The following is a 12,774-nucleotide window of genomic DNA, read 5'->3' as shown; positions in this document are numbered from 1 at the left end:
ATATACATACATATATCCCCTAAGCCCTGTATTTGTGTTTGGAATCCCATCTGCGAATGGACTTCCCTTGTGTCCAGTAGCCTCTTTGGTGGCCTAGTGGGTAAAGAGTTGCACTACCACCCCAAAGGCCAGCGGTTCGAATCCACCAGCTGCTCCATGGGAGAGAGGCGGCCAGTCTCCTCCTATGAGATTAACATCCTCTGAAAACCCGCTGGAGGGTTACCTATGAGTCCCTTCTGCCTCAATGGCAATGAGTTAAGTTGTTGAGTCTTTTATGAACAAATGGGCCTTTTGACCCATCTTTTTGTGGAGTGAGGTCTTAACATAGTCTACATGGTTAACTGGAGAATCCAGAAACGTCAGTGTGGAAGCTGTAAGTTTCCGTGAAATGCTTCCTATCCCCTCAAAACAAAAATTAATATATTGATAATAACAGACAATCATAAACTTTTCATAAAGAGGGAGAATGTCGTTTCCAGGCCGCAAAGATAAAGATCATGTTTACAGAGCTATAGATGATAATAAAAAGTCAATTAAGGATGAAAAGGGGAAAAAAATAGCAATTTCCAACCCCCAAAGACTTAACGTTCAGATGATAAAGACAAAGGTAATAAGAGTGCAAATGGGGAAAGTTTCCAACCCCGAAAGATAAAGGTGAAAATGAATAAATAAAGATCGGCTCAGCTCACTGGAATTGAGAAGGTTCCCATTCTGCTGACCCTCGGGGATATTGGAGGCTGTAAATCGCACCGGACGAGACTGTGCATCTGGCTCCTGCAGAGCTGCTGGTAAAGTCAATCTGCCAGAGGTTTCTGACTTAGCAGCGTTGCTCCCACTGGACTCGGCCACCCTAGAGCTCCCTTTAATAAAGGCAGTAAGAAAATAAAAAAAAATTAAAAAAAGTAAAGATTTTCCAATTCTCAAAGACAAAAGATCAGATTTATGAATACCAATCAAAGGGAGCCCTGGTGGTCTTATCTGTAGGTAATTGTGCTGCTAACCCGAAGGCTGAGCCTCCGGCGGTTCAAATCCACCAGCAGCCCCTTGGGAGAAAGAGAGGCAGTCTCCTGTGTGATTTACAGCCTCCCAGAGCCATTGGAAGGGCAGCGATGAGTCAGTTCTGACTTGAAGGCAACGAAAGACCAATAAAAGCAATAATAAAGACTAAAAAATGAGGTGATTTTTTAAAAAATTGACATCAGAACTGATATACCACAGAGACAGAAGGGGAGCCCTGTTGTAAATTGGGGATTGCCTCTGTATTCGTGCCAAGTGTTTCTTGGGCCAATCTGTTGCACTGTGAAAGGACAAAGGGTATAGATGGGAAAGAGTTGCCCCAGCATGTGAAAGTGACCCCGAATTCAAGGAACAGAGATGGAGAGGAGACGAGGATGTCTCCCCAGAGTTGCCAGAAAAAGCCTTCTCCTAGAGCCAATACCTTAAATTTAGACTTCTGCCTGCATAAACTGCAGCAACGAATTTCCATTTGTTAAAACTATCCCCTTACATCCATTTTCATGATATTTTTGCATTATATTATTGAGAGCTTAAAAAACAAACAACTATTCCCTTGGTGATAGTTCTGTGGGAACAGCACTATCTCATTTAAAAAAACACCTCATTGCTATCGAGTGAGACCCAACATAGACCTTCCAATGAGTTTTCAGAGGCCATAAATCACATGGGAGGAGATTGCCCAGGTCCCACAAAGCAGTTGTTGGATTTGAACTGGGTGCCTTGGGTGTTGGAAGCACACCTCCCTATCCACTCGGCCACCAGATCTCCCTGGTAGCACCAGTATATGTAACAAAATAAATGGGGGCCCAGGTTGTGGGGGCTCCCCCACCCTCCACCCCATCACTCGGGACCATCACCTACCTGCAGAAGAGCCAGGCTCGTGGATGCTGTGGCAGGGGGGACCGGGAGCCGGGGGCCGGGCCAGGGCTGTGAGCTGGTGGAAACGGGCTAGTGGGCAGGGGTCTGGACACCCTGGGAGGCTGAGGGTCAGTGGCAGCCTGGAGGAATCATTGCGGTAGAAGAGGGAGATGGTGACATTCCTGGTGTGGGAGAGAGGAAAGAGAAGGTGGAGAGAGTCAGGACTTAACACTCACCCCCACACACACACACTCCTACCCTGGGGAGACAAGAAGACAAAACCAGAGCTCCTGACTTCCACCCCTCAATGTCCTAACAAGCAGACTGCTCTCCAAACTGCAGCTCGGGCCACTCCCTCTCTCTGGCACACACCACGCCTTTTGCGTATTCTGCCCAGCCTTTGCCTTCAGTCTCACCCATTCCTTTTTTTTTCTTCTGTTTTTAAACTAATTTTCATGAAAATTAACAAAGACTTCGGATTTCTAGTCATTCATTGTTGCACTTTTCTCCCTGCCGAGCCCCTCCCCCCCATTCACTTTTCTCCTTGATAAGTAAAAGAAAAATTTGTTATTTGCTATGCAATCCCTCCCCCCAAGTCCATTGCACTGTGCAGCCTTCATTCTGGACTCCTGTCATGACAATAATACCTAATCATATATCCCTTTTAAACAGTTCTCTCCCTCATATGTTGCAATGCAGTAAACATCATTCCTCCCCTTCTCTGTCTTCCCTCAACCTCAATGTCAGACCCATTTTACAATAGTGTCCCTATGCAATATTTGTTCTTTTGTAACTGAGATATTTCACTCAGCATAAGGTCATCCACTTTGCATAATATTTAATGAGTTCCTTGTTTTTCAAAGCTGCATAGTATTCCATTGTGTGAATATACCACAGCTTCTCTATCCATTCGGTTGTTGATGGGCACTTGGGTTGTTTCCAGCTCTTTGCTATTGTGAACAAAGCCACAATAAACATGGGTGTGCATATATCTGCTTGGGTGGTGGTTATGGTTTCTTTAGGGTAAATTCCCAGAAGTGGAATTGCTGGGTCAAATGGTATTTCTGTTGTTGCGGAGAAACTGGAACCCTTATTCACTGTTGGTGGGAGTGTAAAATGGTGCAACCACTATGGAAGGCTGTATGGTGCTTTCTCAAAAGGTTGCAAAGAGTCTCGCCCATTCTCCTCACCCTCCATCTTCATCCGGATCCCCAAGGCGACTCTGGAATTCGAAGCCCAGGCAGGCAGCGTAAGGCGGGATGTGGCCGTCGTAGAGACCCAGGGCTCCCTGGAGGGCCAGCAGGGTGCTGTCGTGCTGTGGGTGGAGCCTCAGCTGAGACCGGCTGCTCTTCTGATGTCCCCTCCCCCTGAAACGTGATCCGTCCCCACGCCTCCCCCTGCTTCCACCTGGGACAGGTGATCTTTACGTAATGATAGGGTGAAGGAAAAGGGACAGGGAATCAGCTCGGATTCCTCCATTCAGAGGAAGTTTCAGGGTTCTTTGCCCCCCAATCTTCGTGATACCATTACCTCCCTCCTGCCAGAGTCAAAACCTCTAGTGATAGAATCAGAAAGTAGGGTCTTAACCCTAACCCAGACCAAGGGGCTGCGGTCCCACGGGCATCACCGACTTTTCTTCACTCGGACCCATTCCCTGGGACTCACAGCCGAGTACATAACCATCTTGAGGGGCAGCCCCAGGCGCTGGACCCGAGAGAAGTTGGCTAGGATCGCATCCAGCAGGATTCCTGAGCGAGTGGGAGCAGAGCTTTGAAAACAAACCCCCCCAAAAAACCCCAGAGAAAGGCACCAAGCCTTCCCACCTCCCGGCTCCCCCATCTCACCCCCTGACAGCTGAGCCTTCTCTGCTGCCCGAGGTGGGCCCACGTGGGCCCCGATATCCAAAGCCGAGATCCGGGCCAGAGTTTCCAGGACATCCGGGGAGGCCCAGGAGGGGAGGGGGAGACCGTGGGCTTGCTGAAGAGAGAGGGAAAGAGCAGAGACCAGGCATCTTTGGTTCTTTGCTGCCCCCCACCACCACCACCCCCCAGTGCCCACAGAACCCCCGTTAGTCGTATGTGCTGGTGTGTCTCCCTAATTCTCTAAGGATGCCAAGGATAGGGCCGGTTCAGATCTGATGGGTCGCTATAAGTCATAATTTGACAGCACCTAACAAAAACCGCTCTGAGCCTCTCACTAACTGGTCGGATAATTAATGGGGTCATAACCCCCAAAACAAACACATTGCCAAGTGTATTCCATTAAAAAACCTTGGGAAATAATAAAATAAAATAAAATAATTAAAATAAAAATACAATACAATAAAATAAATAATAAAACAATACTATACAGTAGATCATAAAATAAATAAAATAATCCCCAAAATGAAAAACTCTCTGCCATCAAACTGGAACCGACCCACAGCAGACTCTCCAGCGGGTTTTCAGAGGCTGTAAATTGCCTGTCTTTTTTTCTATGGGGCCACTGGTGGATTTGAACCCCTATAAAGGTGCAGCATTTGGATTAGCAGGACAAGTCCCTACCCACTAAGCCACCAGAGCTCCGTGAGCCATAAAGGGACGTGCAATTGAACAAGATAACGTTTTTAAGGCATCTCAAGCGACATGGTCCATTTGAGAGCTCTTGTGGGCTAGTCTGTTGGCCACATCTCTCTGGCAGTTCGAATCCGCCAGCAGCTCGGTGGAAGATAGATGGGCCATCTCCTCCTGGGCACTTTCCAGCCTCAGAAATGGAGGGTCAGCTAAGGAGTCCGTTCTAGCCCAACAACAACGGGCTTCAGCTTGAGTGCGTTTGAGCCTGTAGTTTAAAATCTGCTACATGCATCTGATACAGGCCATGGTCTTTGCAATCACTTGTTATGCATCAGAGAGTTGGACAATGACTAGGGAGGACAGAAGGAGAATTGATGCCTTTGAGCTGTGGTGCTGGAGAAGAGTATTGAGGGTACCATAGTCTGCCAAGAAAACAAACTGATTTATCCTGGAGAGGGTTAAACCAGGCTGCTCCTTGGAGGCAAGGATTCTGGGGCTTCGTCTGACATACTTTGGACATGTTGTAAGGAGGGACATGTCCTTGGAGAGGGACATCATGCTTGGGAGGGTGGGGAGACAGCGCAGGAGGGGAAGGCTCTCTATGAGGTGGATTGATTCAGTGACTGGGGTAATCGGGATGGGAGTGTCAGAGACGGTGCGATTAGCACAGGACAGAGCAGAGTTTAGGGCTGTTGTACATAGGGTCGCTATGAGTCGCAATCGACTTGACGGCACGTAACAACAACAACAATACAACACGCCCTGAGGGAGAAAGATGGGCAGTGTCCTCCCTGCAGAGTTCCAGCCTCTGACATCCCCCTGCAGGACCTGGGAATGGGAGCTCACTTCACTGCAGGAGGCTATGGCTGGCCTGTGTTGTTGTTGTTGCTGTTTGCCATCAAATGGGAACTGAATCAAAGCTGACCAGTAGCTCCTAGCTGACCCTCCGGGATATTTTCAAAGGCAGATAATTGCAGGAGAGGAGACTGCCCACCCTCGTCCTCTGGAGCAGCTGAGGGATTCGAACTGCACGCCTTTGTGATTGCAACACAGCTTCTTACCACTAGGATGCCAGAGTTCAGCAGCGATGGTGATCGACCAGATAGTGGGATTGCTGGGCTGCTAACTTATTCAAATCTATCAGCCTCTCTTGGGGAGGCAGGCTCTTCCAGGGGAAAACTAACTTCCTAAGACTTACAGCACTGGGCCACTGTGAATGGACGATAAAGGACCCTTCCCTTCGCAACAGCTCAGCTGGCTTCAATGCTATCTGCCACCTCGTTTTGGGTTTTGGATGATGAAACTTGTGGATTGAAAACAATGCCCCCCTGAAGTCCTTAGGCCCTCAAGCACTGCTCTAAATCCACTGTGTGGATTAATCTTTTTGATGTCCACAGCCACCCCAGGAGATCACAGACTTATCACCATCATCTCTCTTGCCCAGATGGGGGAAACTGAGGCACGGGGCAAGGAAAGTGGTTTTAAGTATCAGTAACTCCCACATCTAGTGCCTGGCAAGACTGGGGCTTGAACCCAGGGACCCTGCACCACTCAGCCGGGAGCAGGTCAAGACTCACCTGACAGTTGAGCGTGTCTAGAACCTTCCACGCTCTGCGGAGCGGCTCTCCCACCAGCGACAGCCCCGTGAAGTTGCTCAGACGTGTGAGGAAGTCCTGGAGGTGCCCACCCCCGGGGAAGGCGTCTGAGTGAGCCTCAGAAGTGCACTTTAGGCCTCCCCATTCCAGCCCCACCAACCCCTAAAACAAACCCCCAATCCCAGCCCCAACCCGCTCACCGTCCATCCTTCCAGTGCGGCCTGGTACTCAGGGGCCTCCGTGGCCTCACGAAGCAGCTCGTGGTAGCGGGGACAGCTGCGCGTCGGGAACCGCAGGAGCTGGAGGTGGGGCGGGGAACCGGGGCTCAGAGAGGACAGCCCTGGGTCTGGGATCCCACAGAAACCAGAGTTCATGGGCCCTTGTCTCTCTTCCACAGTCTCAAGAAACCCCCTCACAGTATAGAGAGAAATGTGTGTGTGTGGGGAAAAATCGTCCCTACAGTTGTGGGGGAAGGACATCGTAGCCAGTCATGTTCCACCTAACCCCTGGCAAAGAAGCTGACCAAAAGAAAAAAAGACTAGAAAGTGAACCCTTTTACAAATATCCTTCATAGTCAACAGTGTGATCAACCCAGCTCATTGCCAGTGGATGGGACTGGCTCATCTGACTCTCCACTGGGCTTCTTAGGTTTCTTAATCTGTCATCGACAAGTTACACAGGAGGAGATTGCCTCCCGAGGAGTTGCTGGTAGATTCGAGCCACCAGGAGAGCAGTCTTGGGATTAAGCAACACAGATCGCACTGGACCGCACCATCAGAGCCCATATATCTTAGATACCGTGGTCAGAAGGACTTTCTTAAGCAATTTTAATGGGTACAGTGTGCATTGATTAACCTTTCAAACAATGAATGAATAGTAAAAGACTAACTTTTCAAAATATCCTGCACTAATGGAATATGTTGTTGTTGTTGTTGTGTACCGTAGAGTCAGAACCGACCCACAGTGGGTCCTCTGGTGGGCTTTCAGAGGCAGCTAATCACATGGGAGGAGATAGTTCATCCTTCTCCCACAAGGCGGCTGGTGGATTCAAACTGTGCGCCTCTGAGATTGCAGCACAGCTTCTTGCCACTTTTTTAAGAACAACAGGTTTGTCCTGGAGAGGGTGAAACCGGGATGTTCCTTGGAGACAGGGATTCTGAGGCTTCATCTGACATACTTTGGACATGTTGTAAGGAGAGACCGGTCCTTGGAGAGGGACGGAGAAAGAAAGGGAGACCATCGATGAGATGGATTGATTCAGTGGCTGGGTTAATGAGGATAGGTGTGTCAGAGACAGTAAAGTTGGCACAGGATAGAGCAGGTTTCAGCCATTCTGTACATAGGGTCACTGTGAGTCACAAGTCACAACAGTACATAACAACAACAATCTTAAAAGGAATAAAAGCTTTCTATTAGTATAGCACAAACAGGTTTGCCCAGGAGAGGGTGAAGCCAGAATGCTCCTTGGAGTCAAGGATTCTGAAGCTTCGTCTGACATACTTTGGGCATGTTGCAAGGAGGGACTGGTCCTTAGAGAGGGACATCATGTTTGGGAGAGTGGAGGGACAGCACAGGAGAGGAAGACCCTCGATGAGATGGATCGATTCTGTGAGTGGAGTGGTGGGAATGAGTGCATTTGAGACGGTGAGGTTGGCACAGGATAGAAAAGTGTTTAGGGCTCTTGTACACAGGGTCGCTAAGAGTGGCAAGTGACTCAATGGCACATAACAACAACAACAACAACAACAACATTAGTATAGCAGGGTAACAAATGAAGGTTTTGTTAGTCTAACAGGGTAACTAACGATAGTTTCCCTGTCAAATAAAAGCCCTTTTTACAGACAATTGCTTGTAGGGTCCTGTAATCTGTAGCCAAGAGTTATTCCCTTTGAGTCATGGATGGTGCCAACGATCTCCAGAACAGCTATAAGACGGGACCAATTAATTCGAATACCTGGCCCATGCAGAGACCTAAAACTCAGTGCTGTGGAGTCGGAACGCACTCATGACTGACCCTCATTGGGTTTCTGAGGTTGGAAATCACACAGGAAGAGATTACCCATCTTTCTCCTGAGATGCCGCTGACCGGATTGAACTGCCAAAGAGGCTCCGCGCCCCCCCCAATAAGCTATTACCACCAGAGAGGAGCTGAGATACTGTGAGAAATGTGCTTACACTCCACTGTCCTGCCCCTTCCCTTAAAAGGGGAACCTAGATGGAGAGACAGACAGGGGAAGCCCTTATCCCCTGCTTCCTGAATTGCTGTGACCTGAGGTGCCATCAAATGAGAACCAACTCGGAGCTGACCCTCCAGTGGGTTTTCAAAGATCACACAGAAAGACAGTGTCCATTTCCCCCCACAGCCCAATCGGTGGATTTGAACCTCCTGCCTTTGGGATGTCAGTGCAACTCCTTACCACTAAGCCACCGGAGCTCCATGCCTCCTGTATACTGGTCTATACTAAAATGCCTGTCACCTGGCTCCGAGATTGGTTTTTTTGATGGTAGACCGAAAGTTTAACAGCAGAGACAGGCTGGAGGAGGGATAACTCTCCCCTAGTGGACAGTCCAGGTGAAAAGGTCCCAGAGCCCCTGCTCCAAGCTTCATTTTTTTGGCTCTCTGTCCCTCTGTCTCTTCATCTCTCCTTCTCTCTCCATCCCTCCCTCTCTCCTCCAAGTCCCCTCCAGTCGCTCACCTTGTCCTCAGCGGAGGGCACTGTGTGCACCGGGATTGGCATCCAACTGGACTCGGGGGTCCCCGGGGCAGCCTCAGGAAAGAGCCCAGCGAGGTTGGCCTGAGCACTTTCCAGCGTCCGGTCAAAGTCAGTGCTGCGAATGTACACCTGGGGGGTGGGAGAGGGAGAGGGGCGGTGGGGCCCCCGATGGGAGCCTGAGGTCCTGAGTGCTGGGAACTAAGGCTCTGAAGCAATTTGGTCATGACTAACCATGACAGAGAAAGACCTGAATTTTTTAAAATCTGGGTGTTCTAGAACTTAACCAGAACAGGAAAATGACGAGTCAAAGCTCTGGAATGGGAGGCTTATAAGTGAGTCTTTCAGGATGGTAGAAGCTGGGCCATCAGCTGCTGCCTTTGCATCTGACATCCCGGCTGTCTGCAGCAGCCGTCTTTGAGACGGGCATCGTTGTTTCTGACTGGACGCAAAATCCAGTTGGTAATAAGCAGTGCCTACCCCGCCCTTGTTATCTGTGAGAAAGATTAAGTTACAAGCAGGGTTTCAACTTTTAATTCTTCTTATTCCTCTTATGCTTCTAATTCTCCCAAATTTTTAGAAATTCAACTCTGTTCTGGTTTTGCTTCCTCGGCCATGACTGGCCTGGGAAGAGTCAGAGGAAGTGGTTTAAAGTCCTAAGGCAACCCAGAGGCTTGGATTTCATCTTTGGGTTCAATTATTGAAAGTCATGAGGAGGAACTCTAAGAGTCAAAACTCAGGATATGTTCTAGTGTCATCAAGGTGTGAGTTGGGAATCGAGGGTCAGAGGTCGATGTCAGGAGCAGCTGGGTTGGAGCTCAGAAGTTGGGCAAAAGTGGTCAGAAGTCTTCTTGAGTCAATGAAATGTCCAAAGATCCCAATTGGTGGAGGTTGGAGGTCAAGCTGAAGAGGGCAGATTGGCAGATGTGTGTGGGGGAGTCAGAGTTCAGTGCTTATAAGGGGTCAGAGGTCAGAGGTTGGGAGGACTCTAAATGAGAAGGTGTCAAAAGACAATAAATGAGATTTGGAGGGTTCTGGTGGCCTAGTAGTAAGGAGCTCCAACTACAATCCCAGAGGCGCACGGTTCGAATCCACCAGATGCTCTGCCGGGGAAGGAGGGACAATCTCCTCTTGTACCAGTCAGATCTGATTTGACGGTACACTCACACAAAAAAAAATAATTTTAAAAAAGACAATAAATGAGATTTTTTGAAGGGTAGAGGTCAAAGGCTGGGGTTCAGAAGGGCATTTTGAATTGATGAGGGTCAAAGGTCTGGGGTCAGAGGTGGTCGCTTTCTCAACAGCCTCATGCTCACAATGGGTCTCCCTGTTGCATCCTCTCAGTATTTCCCTTTCTTAGCATCCTCTCTCACACCTCACAGACTCCATACCAATGTAAGCATCATTTTACAGCGCACCAGGGAATCATACAAAAAAAATTAAATAAAATTTCATGAGAAGACTGATTTGTTGGGGAAGGATTGGGCAGGGAGAAAAGTGCAACAATGAATGACTGGAAATCCTAAGTCTCTGTAAACTTTCATTAAAATTAATTTAAAAAAGTGGCAAGACGCTGCACTGCAATCCCAGAGGTACGTGGTTCAAATCCACCAGATGCTCTGCTGGAGAAGGAGGGGGCAAACTCTTCCTGTACCAGTCAGATCTGATTTGACGGTACACTTAAAAATAATACAATAAAAATTTTAAAAAAATTAATAAGAAAAACTAAAGCAAAAAAAAGGAGGAAAAACAGTAAAGCGTAGTTTTAAAACTCCTCCGTTTAAAAACAAACAAACAAACAATTTCATGTGATTCGCTCTATTAAGTCATTAGAGTTACTGTTGTGATCGGAACCGAACCCTTGGCCTCTGGTGTCTCCGAGCACCGCCTGCGTGGCTTCAGATCATGAGACTCGAAGCAGTTCAGGAGGGTCAAGTGGATAAAAATTGGAGCTCAGAGGGCAAAGAAAGACAGGTTAAAGGAAAGAGAGTGGCAAGTCGAAATGGGTTTGTTGAGGGTTCGCAGGGCAGGTCCAGATAGTTCAGCCAGGGGTGGGAGCAGAAGGAGGGTCCCCAGAGGCACATGGAAATGTGTGGAGGTCAGAGGTGGGAGGTCAAGGGGCCAGATGGATGTCCCTGTGCCTCACCTCCTCCCTGCTGTACTCAGGGCTCAGAAAGCTCTTGTAGCGATTCCTCAGAAAGCGGCCCAGCTCCAGCTGCTGGCGGACCCCCTCCTGGGGACAGAGACAGGCCTCAGCCGACCCCTCCCCTCGCATCAGGCCCTCCTCTCCCTGCGCCCCCACCCCCATGCACCTCACCTTGGTCAGCTGGCCCAGGCCACGAGGCCACAGGGTGGGGGCCGCTTCCTTGTGCGGGTCGGTGGGGTAGGACACCAGGGGGGCCCTGTCACCATGGCGGAACACCTGAGGACAGGAGGGGTCAGGGAAGTGCGGGGGTGGGGACAAGGGGGGGCAGCACAGGGGGGCCAGGGACACCTCACCAGGGCCACGAACACCAGGGGTCCTTCGGCCAGGGCCTGGGTCAGGAGCAGCGGGAGCAGGAGTGGGGCGGCGGGGTGGCCCCTGGAGCCCGGCCCAGCCATTTGCACCCAGCAGACGCTGAGCTCAGCCCGGCCTGGGCCCAGGTGGGTGCTGGCTGCAGCTTCACCTGCCTATTACCTGCGTCCCGGGCCCCCAGAGAACACGTTCCAGCATGCCCTGCCGAGCAGGCAGCCTGCTCCCCACAGCACCCCAGCTCCTGAGTTTGCCAGACACAGAGGGGCAGCAGGGAGAGGGCCACAGGGACCAGCACCCCATGACACCCCATCTTTGAGTCTCCTGAGTCGGGAGACATGCAGAAACCAGCAAGGAGTGAACCGCAGCTCCAGCACCACACACAGCAGACCCAGTATCTGTCCACCTCCTGTTTCCTTGGGTCTGTTCACCCTTTTTTTGTTGTTACATGCCCTTACTTGCCCCTTAGACTTTGGGGTGCTTGAAGGCAATCCCTTTTTAAAATTATTCATACACATTTGATAACATTAATTGTTAAATATCATCAATTTGAAGCCAACTCATAGCTGACCCTCCCCCAGAGGGTGTTCAGAGGCTGCAAATAGCCCCAGAAAAGGCTGCCCATCTTTCTCCTGAGGAGCACCTGGTAGATTTGAACCACCTACCTTTGGGTTCCACCTCACTAGGGATGATAGAAGAAGAATTGATGCCTCTGAGCTGTGATGTTGGAGAAGAGTATTGAATATACCATGAACTGCTAGGAGAACAAACAGGTTCAACCTGGAGAGGGTTAAACCAGGAGGCTCCTTGGAGGCAAGGATTCTGAAGCTTTGTCTGACATACTTTGGACATGTTGCAAGGAGGGACCGTTGCAAGGAGGGACCGGTCCTTGGAGAGGGACGTCATGCTTGGGAGGGTGGAGGGACAGCACAAGAGAGGAAGACCCTCGATGAGATGGATTGATTCAGTGACTGGGAAATGGGGGTAGGTGTGCCAGAGACAATGAGATTGGCACAGGATAGAGCAGGGTTTAGGGCTGTTGTACATAGGGTCGCTATGAATGGCGGGTGACTCGACGACACATAACAACAACAGCTTACACTGGAGGAAATTGCCCATCTTTCTCCATCAGAACAGCTGGCAGATTCGAACCGTGCAGCTTTGCACTGGCAGTGCAATTCTTTACCACCACACCACCAGAGCTTCCTGTTAGGGTGCTGGAGCTCCCTAATCAGTGAGCCCTGATTAATGGGTGAAGCTGAGCTCTGGTGGAGGAGTCCGTAAGGAATAGAATTGCTGAGCTCCTGGTGGTGAGAATCTACCCACTGCTCCAGAGGAGAAAGATGGGCACTCACCTCCCTTTCAATTACAGCCTCTGAAAACCTCACAGGAGGGTCAGCTGCGAGTACCTTCCTACTGGACAGCAATGAGAGAGCCAGTGAGCGATGTAATTCCTTAATTACAATGTCAAATTAGCCTTTTATGGCATAGTGCCTTTCCATTCACCTAACTTAACAGTTTCTTTCTTT

The 12,774-nt window shown here is 49.7% G+C and overlaps 1 protein-coding gene across 1 annotated transcript in view; it reads right to left on the bottom strand.

Moving 5' to 3' along the window:
* The window catches only part of ACPT (acid phosphatase, testicular), an 11,932-nt gene extending 598 nt beyond the window's left edge, over positions 1-11,334 (bottom strand). The window contains exons 1-10 of the mRNA XM_006897351.1: positions 11,233-11,334; positions 11,051-11,155; positions 10,880-10,966; positions 8,719-8,865; positions 6,223-6,321; positions 6,005-6,100; positions 3,720-3,852; positions 3,541-3,623; positions 3,066-3,190; positions 1,879-2,057 (exon numbers count right to left, since the gene is read on the bottom strand). Coding sequence (XP_006897413.1) covers positions 1,879-2,057; positions 3,066-3,190; positions 3,541-3,623; positions 3,720-3,852; positions 6,005-6,100; positions 6,223-6,321; positions 8,719-8,865; positions 10,880-10,966; positions 11,051-11,155; positions 11,233-11,334 — 1,156 coding nt within the window. The remainder of the gene's footprint in view (positions 1-1,878; positions 2,058-3,065; positions 3,191-3,540; positions 3,624-3,719; positions 3,853-6,004; positions 6,101-6,222; positions 6,322-8,718; positions 8,866-10,879; positions 10,967-11,050; positions 11,156-11,232) is intronic.
* Positions 11,335-12,774: the final 1,440 nt, after the last annotated feature.

The sequence above is a fragment of the Elephantulus edwardii genome, unplaced genomic scaffold (assembly GCF_000299155.1).
Source record: "Elephantulus edwardii isolate Elephantulus edwardi_28Jun2011 unplaced genomic scaffold, EleEdw1.0 scaffold00208, whole genome shotgun sequence".
NCBI classification, from domain to species: domain Eukaryota; kingdom Metazoa; phylum Chordata; class Mammalia; order Macroscelidea; family Macroscelididae; genus Elephantulus; species Elephantulus edwardii.
Note: the sequence above shows the minus strand (reverse complement) of the source record. Positions and strands in the feature narration are given on the sequence as shown.